General features: G+C 44.1%; 2 protein-coding genes across 4 annotated transcripts in view; one reads left to right on the forward strand and one right to left on the reverse strand.

Moving 5' to 3' along the window:
- The window catches only part of LOC143960809 (zinc metalloproteinase-disintegrin-like VAP1), a 295,153-nt gene that overhangs the window by 63,659 nt on the left and 212,152 nt on the right, over nucleotides 1–19,342 (reverse strand). The gene's annotated exons all lie outside the window — the stretch shown is intronic.
- LOC143960808 (zinc metalloproteinase-disintegrin-like berythractivase) overlaps nucleotides 7,939–19,342 on the forward strand; it is a 103,034-nt gene continuing 91,630 nt past the window's right edge. Inside the window, exons 1-2 of the mRNA XM_077469725.1 lie at nucleotides 7,939–8,162; nucleotides 8,621–8,789. Of these exons, the coding sequence (XP_077325851.1) occupies nucleotides 8,155–8,162; nucleotides 8,621–8,789 (177 nt within the window). The 5' untranslated portion in view covers nucleotides 7,939–8,154. The remainder of the gene's footprint in view (nucleotides 8,163–8,620; nucleotides 8,790–19,342) is intronic.

Consider the following 19,342-nt stretch of genomic DNA (forward strand, 5'->3'; position numbering starts at 1 on the left):
CTGGAGCATTTCCCTAATGTCCTGGTCAAGTATGGAGGGTGTAGAAGCCACTGGGGTAGACATCACCTCTTCTCCCTGCTCCGCGTCCGCCATACAGTACACTGGAGGTGTCTCTTCGGCGGGCTGGAGTGAGCTGGAGGACGCCGCTCGTGTCCGCTGCAGTGAGGCCTGTAAGGTGCCTCGTGGAGACGCCACAGTCGCGCCCGGCGGAGATCCTTCGTTGCGCCCGAAATAGCGGCGGAACGAACCGGCAGACTTGCTGTGAGGGGTCCCTCGTGTCGCTCCCCGTGTCCGGTGTTTCTTAGATGAGCTCATACTGGTGGGAATGCCTGTGATCGCCGGGCCATGAGGCCGTGGTCCGGGAGCTCCAGAGAAAAGCTGCCTCACTCGGCCATTCCTTAGCCACGCCCCCGCCATTACACTTTTTATATATCTGATGCACGTTATTATCTCTTTGATACCTCCACTTTATTTATAGTGATATTCTTTATATACATACTTTTTTAGAGGTGTGGGTAGGATATATACATTGTTTGAGTATACGGTGCATCTTTTATTATTATTACTTTGGAACAGCGCCACTATCCCTTTGTTGATTTGTATATTATTCTTTGCTTCACTTTGGTGTGGTTTTTAAGGGAGGCTGCAGTTCACTTTCCTAAGCATGGATATTTTTTCATTATATAGTTTCAGATTGTCCCTGATTTGTAGCAATGTCCCTCCATCCCTCATTCCTCCTCATTTGTCCCTCATTTTGGTCTGATCTATATAGATGTATATAAAATGCACTTTTTATCTATCAAAAAGTGTTTTCCATCGCTAAACCTTGCATCTGATTTCTAAATTACTGCATTTGTAAATTCCAAAAGCCAATATAAAGGAATAGTAGTGGTAAAAAAAGCACTTATGTGTTTAACCAATCTTGTTTTTTTTGTACAATGCTCCTATAAGGGGGCATGGCAAGGGGTGTGTCCTATGCCTGCATACTTTTGCTGATAGGTGTCCCTCATTCCCATCTCAAAAAGTTGAGAGGTATGGTGATGAAGAATCAGTGTCCATGTAGCCAGTGCATTGGCGTGGGGATTTCAAATCCCTGCCCTTCTCCCTCTTCTTTCTGCAGAGTTTCCAGAACAGATCAGAGCGATTATGACTGCTCAGTTCCTGCACAGAAAATTGCTCTGATCTGTCCCAGAAGCACCGCAGAGAGGAGCGGTTGTGTGGGCGCTAACAGCTCATCACCCACAGCAGCAAGTACAGCAGGGACTGGGGGAGTAAGGAGGCTATACAGTGTTAATTTAACTTTTCACATTTTCTGAAAAGGTGAACTAACCCTAAAACTGAGGGTTATATATTGTAAATACCAGATACCTCAAACTAAAGGTGGAGGAGCGCAAGGTCAATAACAACCACCAGCTCCGTCATGGAGGAATGGAAGAGGAGTCCAGTGGCAACCTGAGAAGCTCTGGTCAACTCCACGCCCAAGAGGGTTAAGGCAGTGCTGGAAAATAATGGTGACAACACAAAATATTGACACTTTGGGCCCAATTTGGACATTTTCACTTAGGGCCGGTTCACACTGCAGGTGAGGCGAGGCGACTCCGACTTGCCTCGCCGCGACCTGCAGCGGCCTCGGCGGCGACTTGCAAATGACTTCTGTATAGAAGTCAATGCAAGTCGCCCCGAGGACGCCCAAAAGTAGTACAGGAACCTTTTTTCTGAGTCGGAGCGACTCGAGTCGCTCCTCTCAGAACGGTTCCATTGTACAGAACGGGGGCGACTTGCGAGAGCGAGGCGAGGCGAGTCGTGTCGCCTCGCATTGCCCGCTGTGTGAACCGGCTCTTAGGGTTGTACTCACTTTTGTTGCCAGAGGATTAGACATTAATGGCTGTGTGTTGAGTTATTTTGAGGGGACAGCAAATTTACACTGTTATACAAGCTGTACACTCACTAATTTACATTGTAGCAAAGTGACATTTCTTCAGTGTTGTCACAGGAAAAGATATAATGAAATATTTACAAAAATGTGAGGGGTGTACTTACTTTTGTGAGATACTGTAGGTATCCAAACACAGTAACAGAAATGCCAGCAACAATTCTTACATTTGCCCACTAAGTGGCGATACAGCATAATGATATGGTAGAGGGAAACGGTTGCTGGCAAACAAACTATGTGAAAATGAACTGATAATTAATCACTTCAGCCCCCCCGGAAGGTTTTACCCCCTTCCTGACTAGGAAATTTTTTGCGACTGCACTGTGTTGCTTCAACTGACATTTGTGTGATCGCGTGACACCGTACCCCAAAAAAATTTCCTTTTTTCCCCCACAAATAGAGCTTTCTTTTGGTGGTACATTTAATCACCTCTGCAGTTTTTATTTTTTGCGCTATAACTAGAAAAAGTCCAACAATTTTGAAAAAAATCAAAACAATATTTTTTACTTCCTGCTATGAAACACGTCCAATAAACAAATTTAAAACATCAATTTTTTTCTTCAATTTAGGCCAATATGTTTTCTGCTACATGTTTTTGGTAAAAAAAATCCGAATAAAATCCCCAAAAATCCGAAAAATCTCAATCCCAATGTCCGACATTGCGGTGGATAAATCTGACACTAAGTGACTTTTTGGGGACCGGTGACACCAATACAGGGATCAGTGCTAAAAAAATGCACTGTCACTGTATAAATGACGCTGGTTGGGAATGGGTTAACATCAGGGGCAATCAAAGAGTTAAATGTGCTCCTAGGGTGCTTTCTAACTGTTGGGAAAATGCTGTGACTGGAGGAAAATATAGATCCATGTTTCTGCTTAGTAGAAACACAAGATCTTAATTTTCCTTCCTCACGGAATGGCGGTGTGCATCTCCTGTGAATGATCAGTGGGTCCCAGCTTCCATCACAGCCGCCCGGACCCGCTGATTGACTCCCGCTGTGCCTGCCCCAGAGCCCTTGAAATAAATCAGGTACATGTAGGGCATTTCACACTTAAGCACCGCCCTGCCGCAGTATATGTACGTGGGGTGGTCCTTAAGAGGTTAAAGTGTAGCTAAAGGCAAAACTTTTTTTTACGTTTTAGGAAACTTGTTATTATTGCTGTCTGTGTCCCAGTTTGTGCGATTCACCCTCTCTATTTGTTTTATTTACTATTTTTACTATAATTTTGGATTGTCACCAGAACAGAAATAGAGAGGAAATCTTCCAATGGGGACATCAGTTCCGGTGACCCTGGTGGCAATCAGGGAATCTGTCACTTTAGAAGGATTTTCTCTCACTTCCTGTTGTGGTTGTGGGACAGGAAGTGAAGGGAAATCTTCCCTACACAGGCGGAAAAAAACTGACAAGGATGTATAACCCTCCCTTACTCTATAAAAAAAAAAAAAAAAAGTTTTACTTTTAGGCAAAATCGTGCTGTGCCCTGGAAAGGAATACAATCTTTCTCCTGCTAGGGAGCCAGTTGGAGACAACATTGGCCAGTTGACAACAAGATTAATCAGCAGACTTTATGCAAGTATGGCTGTGAGCAGTGCCATTCCACTTAAAGTGATATCAAACCCATGATCTGTCTTGACAATATCCACTAATGTGACTGGGGCTTATGTTAGTACTGCATGCTCTTATGTTCTTTGGTGCCCGCACACAGATTCTGACATAGGGGGCACTGTACCTGGTCATAGCTAGCTAGTTCAGTCATGGGGTCTCAATTATGCACTGCCCCACTGAGTAAAGAAAGGTTGGAAAAGCTACAATTTATATTCTGTGGGCGTGCCCAGGAGTCCATGTGATGATGGGAGTCCTAGAGATTGTGCGTAATAGAGTTAAACAACCCTGCTCCTGCCGCTGAGGAAGGCAGGCAAAAGGACACTTCACCACACTCCCCCCCCCCCCACTTGAACTTGAGGTTCCTGACAGGTCGGCAGTCTGGGCAAAGTCTTACTATGTTAAATGGTCAGGGGCATTCCCAAAGTTCTTCTGGGAACTTATGGGAACATTTCAAGAGCTGAGTCTCGGTCCCACCATCCTCAGAAACTTGAGGTTAGGTGGGCTCCTGCTTGTCAGGCACATCAGTAACTAGTGGATCAGGGGGTACTTTCTTAGGACCAAGAACCTGAGCTGGTTGATTTATGGGTTCAACAGCTTTGTGGGGTTTTGGGAACTTCTCCAGAAAGCCTGGGAGACAATGATGAAGGGACAGGGGCCAGCCAATATAGATTTTCTGGTAGTGGCAGAGTTTGAGACTTCTGGACAATGCCCCAAAGGACGGTGGGTCCCCAAAGAGCCCTCAAGACCAAGTATAATGTGGTAAGGTGAGTGACCTGTCGCTGAGTGCACTGTATGTTTGTAATTTCAGACCACTCCAGTCAAATAGTGAGCCCATCCATCTCCTCTGCTTTCTCTGGGCTAGGTATTCCACAAATGTAGAAAAAGTAGATTGACCACACTCCAATGTAACGGAAAACATGAACTTTATGGGATAAAATCCATACAGGAAGAGCTTAGTTGTGACTAAGCGCATCCTGCGTGAAATGCGTTAACATCTACTACTGTCATCCTACACTTGGGATCTGTGCTTGCTCTGTGAATGGATTTTATTTAATAAAGTTCAAGTTTTCCATTAGATTGGAATGCGGTCAACCTACATTTTCTACATATGTAGTGTACCACGATCACGGATCGTACCAGCACCTGATTGTACGGTGAAGGGAATTACATGGAAAGAGCTCATCTGGAGTGATATTTTTTCTATGACTTTTTCTGGGCTAGGTACTTCACCATCTGGAACAGGGTGGGGTTCAATCTTTTGCATGTCCCATTACCATGTGGGTGGTGTGGGAAGGTAAGTGTCTTTCTGATGCCCAGTGAACTGCACTACTCCTGGACAAATTCACTTGTAAAGCAGAGTCCCTGATCAGAATGTAATGCAGTCTTGACTGTCTGGCTGTATGTCAGCATGACTACTGCAAACTTGGGGAAGTGGTCTATCAAGACAAGTGAAGGTAGCCATAGCAGAGGATAGCCATCTTCAGATGGACCCAGTGTTAGTGCTTCTAGTAGAGCTGACACGTTCCAGGTTATGGGTTGCACTCGGGCTTCTGCCCCTATTGACATTGAACAAATCATTCGGTGTCGGCAGACCTGCTCAATCAGCTGGAACAGTCCCATGTAGATAGCGTGCCTCTTGAACCAGTCATACAGTATGTCTTGTGTACATCCCAGTGTCTGGCTTCTACATGGATTCTTTTAGTCCAGCGCCTGGAAGAAGCTTGGAAGTGGTTGCCAATGTGGGACCACCGAACATTGAAGGTAGGTATTATTAACTTTAGTTCCGTCTTAAGGCCATGTTCCCAAAAGATGAGGGAAACCAATGTCTCAGCTACTCAAATAGTGAGGCAGCAGGGCACCAATTGGGTGACTTTCAATCCTTAAAAACACCTTTACACCACTACTTTGTACAAGTGCAATCATATTTTAAAGTTTGTCTTTTGTCATTTCTGTTTGTATGCTATGTATTATGCCGGAACAAGCCAAGAGAGTGCCTGTATCAGAAGATGGGCAGACTGCATCCATGTGCTGCCTGGAGGGAAATCACAAAATATACTTACATAACTACACAACTTGTATAATAAATATATACTAAAATAATTTTGTCATTTCTTCTCTGAAGATTTACATGAGAAAGAAATATAATATACTAAAACGAGAAAGTCTTCTACCATCAAAAATGTCACTGCCTAAGGTATCTGTGCGATCTTTGTAACAAACACCTTTCTATGGCAATGAGCAAAATATAATTATCTGCATTGTTGAGGATTTCAATTTCCTGCCGGAGGATGTTAAATCTTTTATAACATATGGCTGAACTTTATAGCTGTTTGTGTTCATATTGTGCAGGATCACTGTTACTATCAAGGCCATGTGGAAAATGAAAACCAGTCAATGGCCATCATCAGCACCTGCTCTGGGATAAGGTAAGACAATGAAGTTAGTATTAAAAGTATCAATGTTTGAAGAGAAAATAAGATATCTGATATTATATGTAGCTTTACTATGCAGCTTGCTGTTATGTGTTATCAGCCATTTCAGGTTTACATGGATTATCATTTCTTATAGAACATTGGTGTGTTGTGTGCACTCAACCAAGTCGTATACTCACAGTATTTACTATGAGCTTGTGATGCGTGCAGGTATGAGCACTCTGGTTATAACATATACACTATATGGAGCTTCCAAGTATAGTTTAACCACTTCATCCCTGGAAGGATTTACCCCCCTTAATGACCAGGCCATTTTTTGCGATACGGCAATGCTTTGTTTTAACTGACAATTGCATGGTCGTGCGACACTGTACCCAAACAAAATTTACGTCATTTTTTTCCCCACAGAGTTAATTGTTTTTTTGAGCTATAAACAAAAAAAGAGCGACAATGAAAAAAAAAAAAAAAACAATATTTTTTCGTTTTTGCTATAATAAATATACCCCCCCCCCCCCCAAAAAAAATTTTTGGTAAAAAAAAATCGCAATAAGCACACAAAATCCCCATTCTTGCTCTCGTGCCCACGATCGCAGGTGCGCGTGTGTGCCTCTGCCGGTTATGGCTCTTAAAGGAGCCAACATACTAGTACGGAGATTTGCGGGAACCAGCTGACCTGCCGCCATATAATGATGGCGGCTGGTTGGCAAATGGTTAAAGTGATCCTTTACGCAAAACTTTTTTTTTCATTTTGGATAAAGCAAGTGTGGGTTATAACACCTGTCAAATATTTTTTTGTCATCTGTGTCCCATTTTGGAGATTTCACTTCCTGTCCCATAGCCAAACAGGAAGTGGGCGGAAATCCCTGCAAATTAAGGGAATTTCTAAGGCACCCCATGTCACTCAGAACTAGTGTCCCCATTGGAAGGTTTTCCTTCTATTATTTTTCTGGGGACAACCCAAAATGTGTGAATTTCTTTTAATACATTTTTTAATGATAATGGTAAACAGAACTAATTGAGAGGGTGAATCTCCTTGCCGGGACACAGACAGCAAAAAACTGACAAGTGTTCTAACCCTCTTGACTCTATCCAAAACGAAAAAAAAGTTTTGCCCTTTGTTATGCTTTTAGGAATGTACACTCCAGCCTCCAAATGTATGCCCGCTAAAACTTGGCTTGCCTAAAATAAAATAAAAAGACTTTTTCAAATGCTTTAAGTATGTGTAGCACCCTTGACCCTAGAATAGGGCTGAAGGTACATTTAATTGTGCTGGACGGTAGCGTTTTGTGTAGTGTTTAGTGACTGCATGACTTCTGTTAATTTCATGCCGCGTACATATGAGCGGAATGTCCGACAGAAAAAGTCAGACGGAATCTTTTCATCGTATATTCCGATCATGTGTATGCCTCACCAGACTTTTTTTTACGAAAATTCTGGCGGACCTAGAAATAGAACATGTTTTCAATTCAACATTCAATTGGTTCAACGGAACCAATTCCTATCAGGAAACCGTTTGTCTGTATGCTGTTCCGACGGACCAAAAACAACGCATGTGCTGAAGCAAGTACGAGATGGAGGCTATTGGCTGCTGGCTATTGAACTTCCTTTTTCTATTCCTGTCGTACGTGTTGTACGTCACTGTGTTCTTAACGATCGGACTGTGGTGTGATCATGTGTACGCAAGACAGTTTCAGCGGAATTCCATCGGAACTCCATTGGAACAACCTTCGGAGTTTATTCCGACGGCAAAACCAGTCGTGTATACATGGCATAAGTTGTGACTTTTCCCTTCTGTCGGTAGGTGCTGCTGTTGCCTTTGACATTAGGGTGGTGAGTTACAGTGAAGATCAGGTTATGATAAACATACCTTTCTCAGCCAATCATATTTGAGGCTAGGCATGCTGGGAAAGGTTTTTCAATGGAATGAAGTCAGGTGATCAGGGGATTTCTTCCTGCCCAGGGCTATGGCTTGGGTGGATGGTGTATATACAGCTCTTGGCTGCTAGGCCTGAGGCCTATTCATGAGGCTGCTGGCTGCTAGGCCTATCCGGGTGTTCGAGTTTATGCGGAGAAAAGCCAGCCAAAGATCCGATAATGATTCTAGAGGAATGGAGTTCTAAGGAAGCATCAGAGAGAGGACCCTTCATGAGCAGGAGGCTATGAAGTGGCTGGGAATCAGTGCATGAAGCTGTGGGTAAAGTTCAGTTACTAGAGGAGACAGCCTGTCCTACAATGTACAGATGTGCTGGTTCACCTTAAAGGCTCTTATTCCTGTACTGCTGTCTGCCTTATCTCACCTATTTTTGTCTAAGGAGTCTACCAATGTGCCTGTTGATGATCGTTACTAAGGGTGTCCTGTGCCCTATTCCCCTCTCTCCTACATTTTCCTCTTCTGAGAAATAAACTTCTCACTCTGTTTAAAGCATAAAAGTCACTAGTGCCCAACTTCTTTCTAGTTCATCACCCACCATGCCCACAAATCTGCAACCTGAGAATGTATGTCAGCTATCCCTAGCCCTGGTAGTCACCCTTGAGCTCCCGGAAGATCGGGGTAGGCGCTACATATGTATAGCTGCTGGTAACATTTTTAAATGTACATACAACGCTGCACTGTTTTCTTTAAAGGTATTCTTGTTCTTCTTTTGCAGTGGGCTCATCCTGACAAAAGGCCGGAGATATTTAATTGAACCACAGAACCTGGCAGAGGGAGTGCATGTTGTATATGAGGAAGAAGAAAAACCCAAAGCCTGTGCAGTGACAGATGGACATTGGGAGGGATCTGTTTTGGCTCAGGAGGCGTTACCTACTCCGAATCAAGTGAGATAATGAGTAATACAAAGATGAGACACTAGAGATTGTTTATAGAACAAGAGCAACCCCATGTTGTACTCATGTCATTCCACACCGGCCAATACTGGGGGACTTAGCACGATTGTAAACCTTTAATTCAAAAAAAAGAAAGAAAAATATAACAACCCCCCCCCCCCCCCCACACACACACACACTCTCCACACTGGTTATAATTGGAAGCAGCGATAGCAATGCTGTCTCTGAGTCTATGAGTAAACTGAAAGAGAATAAGTCTTCAATGGGATTTTGCAAAAAAAGTCTGCCGCCTGCAATTATACAGGCTTTCTTATGAAAGATTTATATTTCCCCCTCATTTAGCTTTGCTTATGTTGGCAGAACCTGGCACCTTAGTTTACGTGACAGAGCCAGAGGCCATCTGAAATGTGATTATTGCTGCTTTGTCATCTACCTGCCAAGCCATAGCAAAAGCAGAAAATTTCAAACCTTCACGCAGCTGGTTTATGACCCTTCACACTAATATTGATATATCAGAACCAGAATTAGGAAAAAGTTAAATAAGGGGGTAAATATATATATCCCTCATAAACGGCACCATTAAAGTGTAACTAAAGGCAAAACTTTTGTTTTGTTTTGAAAAGAGTGGAGAGGGATTAGAATACCTGTCAGCTTTTATACTGTCTGTGTCCGCATTAGGGAGATTCACCCCATTTGTACAACTTAATGTTACTACCGAAAGCGAAAGTAAAAGAAAATCCCAAATTTTGTGTTGACATCAGAAAACTAATAGAGGGGAAATCTTCCAATGAGGACACTAGTTTTGGTGATACTAGTTTTCCTTTCACTTCCTATTTTGGCTATGGAGCAGGAAGTGAAGAGAAATTTACCCCAATGGGATACAGTTAGCAAAAAAAAAAAACAACTGACAGGGGACCCTTACTCTATCCAAAATGAAAACAAAAAGTTTTGCCTATAGTTACACTTTAACATGAGATTCAGATGACTTTTCTACCCTAAGTTCTTCTCCAGGTTCTGTGCTGCAGACTGACTTTAGCAACCTTCATTGTCAGATACCATGGCTTATTTGTAATGTTAACAATTGATAATCAACAAACAAATTATACATTACTCCAAAAGACTTGGAGGCTTCTCTGTCCCACACATCTTATTAATATTCTGTAGCACTTACCCTGAAGGAACAGCTGGATGTAGTGGGGTCTCTGTTCTTGTACCATGACCAAATAGCTTTGTCCCTCCTGATACCTGGCTAGGTGCAGGACGGCTGCACTGCACATACCTCTGCATACACTGACTTATACTGTATATCCTGTACACAACTGTGTTATAGTATCGGAAATATTTACCAGAATGGTTAATTGTAAAAAAAGTATGTATATTGCCACAGGTTAAAAGCAAATAGAAAAATACACAAATGAGCAAATGCAAGAAATGTTTCACTCATAGTACACTAAGTAATGTAATTATTAGATTGTGGCATGTCAAACGGAGTTACCTTTAACCACTAAAGCACAAGCCCAACAAAGAAAAGTATTAGTAATGAACAGTAACAATAAGCATAGATAATTCCCCAGCAGCTCCTCTGTAATAACAGTCAATAACTACTACAGAGTGCACTCTGTGAATATAAACTCAAATATTACTTGAGAGAGGTACTTCTGGCTATGGGTAATATAGTGCAAGGTCTCTGTGAAACAATTAGCAGAAAGTTGGCACCGGACTCTCAATCTTTAGCCTGCTAATCTGTGGGGCCCATCTTTAAGGTGGTACACATAAGTACAGTTGCTTCCTTACTCAGTTTGCTAGCAGTGTTGAAATCAAACAATACAAGCAGCCACTTACCAGTCCCAGCCACACAGCAAACTTTCATCTGGTTGCTTGGCTGTCAGCAATCCTTATGGCTATCATGTAATGTACCTGGTCGGAGGCCAAGGTCTTGAGAGGGCTTCCCCTGGAGATGATACAGGAGGTGCAGTGCCCAAAGAAGTATAGTTTGCCAACAGTGTACTAACGATCTGGGTCGATTTCCTGAAGAATGCTGAGACAGGTCGGATGTACAGTAATGCAGATGCAACTCAGAAGCTCCAGAGGTACTTGGCAACAGAGCACACAGGAAACGGTAGTGAAGGACAGGCCAGGGGTCATACACAGTAAATCAGTCAGTAGCAGAAGCAGGTGGCAAGAACAGCAACAAGCCGAGATCATACACAAGTGAGCAGGTAAGTAGTAGCAAGGTCGGTAATGCAAGCCGGGTCATACACAGGTAATCAATCAGCAGCAAAGTTGGTAGAACAAGCCAGGGGTCGAAGCCAGGAGCGGAGATCAGACAGGTCAAGGGCAAACCGGGTCAATTAACAGGCAATCCAAGGAAACATGCACAGAGACTCTGGAACAGAGGAAGGCTGATGACAATCCAGAAATCTGATGAACACAGCAGCAGTCTTTTATAGGCCAGTGAGTGGCCATATCTGTCATGCAGTGCGTGCCCCATTGCGCGGTCGCCAATGGCGCATGCGCCAATTAATGCCGTTGCGCATTTGCGAACGCCTATTCGTCCTTCTTGCGCCAGTGCACACAGGAATATGCCAGATGCACCCATTTCTAGTACTGGCAGCATTGACAGTTCTCCTTTGGTTATTTCCCTTACATTGGCTCTGTATTCAGTGTAGCACTCTGATCCTGAACCCTCTGGTCCCCAGTCTATAGCCGGTGAATGCACACATAGAAGCAGAGATGTGCACCCTTCAGTTCTCCTCTCTCCGGTAAATTCTCTTCTTCTTTCGCATGGCAAAACTGATCGCTCTCCCCTACTCTTAAGGGGCTCTCTCTGGGATTTGAAGTTCATTGTCCCGTTCTCTCTCATGGCACAGTCCTTTAAAAAAAAAAAATGGATTGGAAAAGGTGTAGGTGTGGCGCTATTCCTACTTGAGATAAAAAGTGGTGAGAAGTTAATAAAAATTGGTTCTCCCAATAAGATCAAAACCTGAAATTATTTTTTAATTAAAAAATGCAAAAAGCAGAAAACTATGGTCAATGGGGTGTTGTGCTGTACCCTCTGCCGGTATTGGAATAAAAAGAGTGAGGGGTGTGAGGGATGGTATATTGTACCAAATGTTAGTGTGTTAGACCCTCTATGCTGGCTAAATTAGCCTTAAAACAAGTGTTGGTGTGTTACACCCTCTGTCTGCTATACAGATGAGTGGGAGTAATATGTTAAAAAAATATGTGCTATATTCTGTTGTGAAAAAAAAAAAAAAAAAAAAACTGTTGTGAAAAAAGCATAAAATGAAAACAAAAAAAATGAAAAAATGTGATCCCCTAATGTGTTACACACTCTGGGGTGTGTGAAGATAAACTGTCATGGTGGAGGATAAAGACCTTCTGTTACTCTGTGCATACAAAGAGGCTGGTATGTTTAGCCCTCTGTGTCCAAACACTATACCAGCATATGTTCACAAATGTGAATAGTTTGTGTTACATAATCAAACCAGAAATGAATATGCGGGCTAATTTGAACAGTGACAATTGACAATTAATCCAAAATAGCTTGTACTCAAACATAAGTAAATATGACTGTGTGTTACATCTTCAAATCAAAGAAGAATATGCAACTGTTTCAAACAATGACAATTAATCCAATAATAGCTTGCGCTCAAAATGAATTAGTCCATAGAATAAAGTGACGTTAATCTTTCAAGTGACAGTGGTGCCAGGTGATATTATCCGTGTTGGTAATAAGATTGCACTCACCAGATGACTTTACCCCCCAGGAGTGTTAAGCGTTCACAATATAAGCCACTGTGTGGCTTACTGGAGTCTGCTGGGCAATCTGTGAATCAATTGTTGGCTTTTCCACCGGATTCTGCAAACAATGACCACATAAGTACCCAGCATGCATGAGTAGGGAGCTCCACCATTTGTTGCCCAAAAATGCCATAAAACCATTTAGAACTCACATTTGCCATTAGTGACGGTCCTTTCCCAGCCTACATCTCCCACAGTTCAATGCAGCCTGCATCAAGCCCTTTCTGTTTCTCAAGTCCTGCCAACTCCTTCGGCTGGATGGATGCTGAACGGTGGTGAAAGCAGCTGCAGCACAGAGTCACTTCCCCAAGAGATTTTATCACCAATTTAGCATTATGTTTTTAAAACTATGTAGAACACATAAATCAAATACAAACCACCCCACCATCTTTATTTTCCAGGCCTGACTTACCTATGGTAATCAGTAAACACAATTTTTGCTGGTGGTTAAACAACTACTTAGCAATCATGGGCATCTGCAGAACTTTTTTCGGGGGGGGGCATAATTTTAGGGTCATCCATGGGCCGCCCCTTTTCGACAATGTCATTATCACCTTATCATGGTCAGAGGCTGCAGGCATAGTGCAGAGTCTAGGATAAGTAGTGCATAATGGCCGACAGGCCCTCTTACCAGACCCAGTGAAACTACAGCAGTGATCCCTCCGGGTGGACGATTGCTCACTGTGGGTTCCCTGGGAGTGACTCTGGTCAGTAGTGTAGCATGTCTGTACCCTGGCAGTGGCTCAGTCCTTCTCTCTCTGGCGGTGCTGGGTAGCGTACCTCTCTCTGGTGGTGTTGGACAGCATGGCTTTCTGGTGGCGTGGGGCAGTGTAGTTCTCTCTCTGGTGGCACTGGGCAGCGTGGCTCTCTCTGGCTTCTGCCCAACACACTCCTCATTCTTTGTCCTGTAGCACTCTCTCCCTCAGCTTTTTTCCAGGCTGCAGCGTCTCAATCTCTCTCTTGATCAAGCTGTAGCCTCCTCCCTATGGAAAATGGGGTCGCCAATCTTAGGGACTACATGTCCCATGATGCTCTCCTCTCCTAGTCTCCTTTGATTGGCCCTAAGTCGTGGCTAATAGGGAAGGAACAGAGTGGGCAGGAAGCTGGGCGGGGAACCTGGTGAGAGCCTTCGTTTCTTCTCCCTGACAGGAGAAAGGGGGGGGTGACCGGGGGAAACCTGATAGCCCGCAGCTTGCCTTTTTCCTCTCACAGCGCCGCCGAGTTCTCTGCTGGACTGAGCAGGGAAAAGAGCCCGCAGTCACACTACACTGATAGGGGGGCTTGACAGAACCTTGATGGTGTCATCCCAATAGTGATGGAACTGTGCTGAATTTTAGATCCGATCCCTGATTTCGGGGGGGGCACTTGACCCCCCTTGCCCCTACCGGCGGACGCCCATGTTAACAATCCTTCACCACCTATCAGAAGGAATAAACAGTTATTTCTCATTTTTAGCTCCTGCATTGCTCCACCCAATAAACAATTTAACACACAAGTGTTCACCTTCCACAAGGAGCCTGCATCTTACGTGGTACATCTTTGAGATTGCGTGCCTATATACCCCTGTAGCGCTACCCCAAGTCCCCCCCCCATGGATATTTGCCCAGGTTCTTTCCCCAGTAGTCTGCCAGACAAACAATCACAGTCACTCTTTGGCTCAATAACAAGTCTACAAGTCTAGAGGAGTTATTTTTGTTTTTATTTTTTGAGTAAACCTAGGTCTCCACTATTGCGACCTGAAAGTGGCACGATTTTTCTGCAATTTTTGCCGTGATTTTGATGCAACTTGAAGCAATGCTTGTTTATTCTTGAGGTCTATAGACCTCAGGTTACATTAAAGTCAGACCAAAGTAGTGCAGGGACTACCAGTACTTTGAAGTCGCATAGATATAAACGGTACTCATTGGAAATCATGGGGTGCAATGCAGTCCCAAGTCGCAGGACACGTTGCACAAGTGGAAACGGAGCCTAAGTGAGATAGGGTTGAGAGAACCAAGCCGGATACACCAAAAAGAGAACTATCTACAGGTTGAGAACAGTGAATTTCTTTCTGAGAAGCTGAAGCAGAAGTCTTTGCAGTAGAAAAAACTGTGTACTTGGCTTGTAGTAGAAACAGTTAAAAGCAGCCTTCTTTCTTTATTGCACCCAGAGCAGAGTCATGTCACAAGGAATTAGTTAGACTAAGCTCCTCAGGACACCAGCCGATGTCCCCTTTGGTCAAACACGAGCAGCTGACTCTCTAGCAAGAAGGGTAGCAGCAGCCCAGAAGTCTCTAAGATCTCTCACAGCAGTCTGTAATCCAGAGTAATGTCCAGAGGAAGCTGGTTTCCTCCTTCCAAATTCCAAGTGACAACTTTCTCCAGTGATACCAGACAAGATCTTTAGCAGACAGCCCCTCAGTCAGCTCTCTGTAGCTTCAGCATCCAGGCCCTCGGGTCACCCACCTGAGACCTCACAAGCAGCAAGCACATGGCAGCAGCCCTCCAGGCTGGACTGATCCTCTGCAGGAAAAGACCCAGCAGCACAGTGGCTCAGCGTATTTATACAACCTCCCGGCAGCCTTCCGGGCCCCAGTCCCTGCGATTGGCCAGGGATGTATAAATATTCATACTGCTATTTGCATTGCACCACACCTATGTTCCAGAGAATTCTTCAGCTCTCTGGAAGGCAGAGGGGGCAGTCAAACTAGCAGCAGCTGAGACATTGAAAAGACATTACTAATCAAAAACAGCTGCCCTGGTTATAGTGAACATATCTAAATTTACCTGACAAAATATACACACCGCTACACTGAACACAGTGAGCCAGCACTAGATCTAACTAATCCTAGCACCTATCTAGGAGGGTGCTACACCCCTTTTACACAATGGGGTACTACATGTGCATATATAGTCATTGATTAATCACTAAGCCCTAATAAACTACCTTAGATGGTTAAATGGGTGTAGGATTCATCACTAATCTCTGTTAAGATTCTGCACAGAACCCGCATGGAGGCTATCAGGATTGCACAGACACTGGAAATTAATTCCATATTTGATTGGCCTGTGGTGTGGATTCTGCATTCAGGATTAAGATTACCTGTTGTCTCTTCACATGTAGGGATGAGCCGAACACCCCTAGTTCAGTTTGCAGCAGAACATGCGAACAGGAAAAAAATTTGTTCGAACACGCCAACACCTTTAAAGTCTATGGGACACGAACACTAAAATGAGCACTTTTGATTTTTCAAGGCTTATATGCACGTTATTGTCTTAAAAAGTGTTTGGGGACCTGGGTCCTGCCTCAGGGGACATGTATCAATGCAAAAAAAAGTTTTAAAAATGACCGTTTTTTCAGGAGCAGTGATTTTAATAATGCTTAAAGTGAAACAATAAAAGTGAAATATTCCTTTAAATTTCATACCTGGGGGGGTGTCTATAGTATGCCTGTAAAGTGACGCATGTTTCCCGTGTTTACAACAGTCCGAGAGCAAAATGACATCTCTAAAGGAAAATTCATTGATCATTGATAAAAACGGCATGGGATTCTCCCACAGGGGAACCCCGAACCAAAATTCCATACCAGGCCCTTCAGATCTGGCATGGATATTAAGGGGAACCCGTGTCAAATAAAAAAAAGGGGTGGGGTCCCCCCAAAAAGCCACACCAGACCCTTATCCGAGCACGCAACCTGGCAGGCCACAAGAAAAGAGGGGGGACGAGAGCGCACCCCCCTTCCTGAACCATACCAGGCCACATGCCCTCAACATGGGGAGGGTGCTTTGGGGTAGCCCCCCCAAAGCACCTTGTCCCCATGTTGATGGGGAGAAGGGCCTCATCCCCACAACCCTTGCCCGGTGGTTGTGGGGGTCTGTGGGCGGGGGGCTTATCAGAATCTGGAAGCCTCCTTTAACAAGGGGACCCCCAGATCCTGCCCATCCTGTGAAATGTACCCCTTCCATTTCACAAAAAATTTGTGAAAATGGTAAAAAAAACAAGACACGGCTTGGGACAAATCCTTTATTAAAAGAAGAAAAAAGAAAACTGTCCCACGAAGTTTTCTTCTTCTCTCGCTCCAATGGACCGAAAAAAAAAGCCGCACGCCACCTACGATCTGCCTCCATTTGAGGCACCCACCGTAAGGACCGGCCTCTCAGGTGACAGCTCTTTTATTACTGAGGGCAGGGCCATACAGTGACATTGCCAGGTGACCCCGCCCCCCACTGATGCACGGGACATCTTTTTGGCTTCCCCGTAGTGTCAGAGGGGGGCGGGGACACCCAGTTATGCAATCGAGTGACCCTGTCCCCTCTGACACTACAGGAAAGCCATAGGGATGTCCCCTGCATCAGATGGGGCGGGGTCACCCGGTGATGTCATTGTGTGGCCCCGCCCTCAGTTATAAAAGAGCTGTCACCTGAGAGGCCGGTCATTTCGGCAGGTGCCTCTCATGGAAGCTGATCATAGGCGGCGTGCAGCTTTTTTCTTTTCTTTTTCGGTCTGTCAGAATGAGAGAAGAAGACTTCGTGGGACAGTTTTATTTTTTTATTTTTTAAATAAAGGACTTGTCCCAAGCTGTCTTGTGTTTTTTTTACCATTTTCACACATTTTTTGTGAAATGGTAGGGGTACATTTGTACCCCGTTACCATTTCACAGGGGGAAGCAGGATCTAGGGGTCCCCTTGTTAAAGGGGGCTTCCAGATTACGATAAGCCCCCCCACCCGCAGACCCCCACAACCACTGGGCAAGGGTTGTGGGGGTGAGGCCCTTCTACCCATCAACAGGGGGACAAGGTGCTTTGGGGGGGCTACACCAAAGCACTCTCCCCATGTTGAGGGCATGTGGCCTGGTACGGTTCAGGAGGGGGGGCGCTTTCTCATCCCCCTCTCTTTTCCTGCGGCCTGCCAGGTTGCTTGCTCGGATAAGGGTCTGGTATGGATTTTTGGGAGGACCTCATGCCATTTTTTTTTCATTTTGGCACAGGGTTCCCCTTAAAATCCATACCAGACCTGAAGGGTCTGGTATGGATTTTGAGGGGGACCCCCATGCATTTTTTTTTTTAAATTTTGGTTTGGAGTTCCCCTGTGGGGGAATCCCATGGCATTTTTATCAATGAACTTTTATGTGTGTTACTGGGATCGACAATTCATTATAGCCGTGAGTACTTTTAAATTACTTTTTTTTCCTTTAGAAATTTAATTTTGCTCTCGGACTGTTCTAAACACGGGAAACATGCACCACTTTACGGGCATACTATAGACACCCCCCCAGATATGAAATTTAAAGTAATATTTCACTTTTATTGTTTCACTTTAAGCATTATTAAAATTACTGCTCCTGAAAAAACAGACATTTTTAAAACTTTTTTTTTACATTGATACATGTCCCCTGGGGCAGGCCCCAGGTCCCCAAACAGGCTTTATGAGAATACCATGCATATAAGCCTTTAAAATTAGCACTTTTTTTTGCTCACATAGACTTTTAAAGGGTGTGCTGCGGCTTTCGAATTTGCCGCAAACACCCCAAATTATTCGCCATTCGGCGAACAGGCGAACACCAAATGTTTGAGTCGAGGTTCACACTGCTGCGATGCGATTTTGATCCAATTTTCAGTGTGATTATTTAGGATTTGTTAGACTACAAATCCTGAGTGATGAGCTTCCTGGCTCACAGGCAGGACCAGAAGGACAGATTGGAGTTGATTTACTAAAGGCAACTTGACTGTGCACTTTGTAAAGTGTAGTTGCACTCTGCAAGTGCAGTTGCTCCAGAGCTTAGTAAATGAGGTGAAGTGTCACTTTGCAAAGAATACCCAATCACATGCAAGAAAAAGAAAAAAAATGCTTTTTTGGTTGTACGTGATTGAATGATGGAAGTCAACAGAGCTTCTGCTCATTTGCTAATCTCTATTTGCCTTTAGTAAATCAACACCATAGTGCCTTTAACAATCAATCTATCATATTCACTAGTTAATAATGAAATCCACTCCAAAATGATCTTTGAAAGAATTCTAGCAATACATAATGACAGAGTTTGGTTGCCCATACCACTATGGAGGTATGGGCTGGGATGCCACAGTTCCAGAATTCAAATGTTATATTCTTGGTAAACAGCCACCGCTGCTGAACCACATTTGCCATCTTTTCTTTTAATAATTATTACATGATGCACAAGGAACAAAGCCAGTTTTGTTTGTTTATTTTTGTGTTTTTACAGGTTTCATTATTGCTATTGCACCCATTAGTAGGAATTTGTGCAGATGTCCACATTTTATGTTTTATTTTCTCCAGTTAAAGTGGTTGTAAACCCTTACAACACACTTTGACCTACAGGTAAGCCTAGACCTGTAGGTCCAAGAAAATATCTCCTAAACCTACACGGCACTGCGTGCGCCATAGACAGCGGCGCGCAGGCTCACTGAGCGCGGCATCGTCAACGACGAAGATGCCACGCGTGTCGGCTCCCGTGCGAATGCGCGGGAGTGACGTCATCGTGGCTTCGCCGAATGACAGCGGTGGTGCAGCGAGACCCCACCGAGAAGATGGATGCGCCGGACTACAGTGGACAGCGGTGACTTCGCTGGCTCCTGTGTCAGGTAAGTTACACATAATGGACTACTATGCGATGCATAGTAGTCCATTATGCTTTACCTTTGCAGGGAATGAAAGAGGAAGTAAACCCATCAGGGTTTACTTCCTCTTTAAACCAACTGCTCACGCGTTATGGAATTATTATGGAAAAAAAATCAATAGTCAAAT

This window comes from Lithobates pipiens, unplaced genomic scaffold, assembly GCF_037356315.1.
Source record: "Lithobates pipiens isolate NorthernLeopardFrog02 unplaced genomic scaffold, aLitPip1_a1.2 Scaffold_8, whole genome shotgun sequence".
NCBI lineage: Eukaryota > Metazoa > Chordata > Amphibia > Anura > Ranidae > Lithobates > Lithobates pipiens.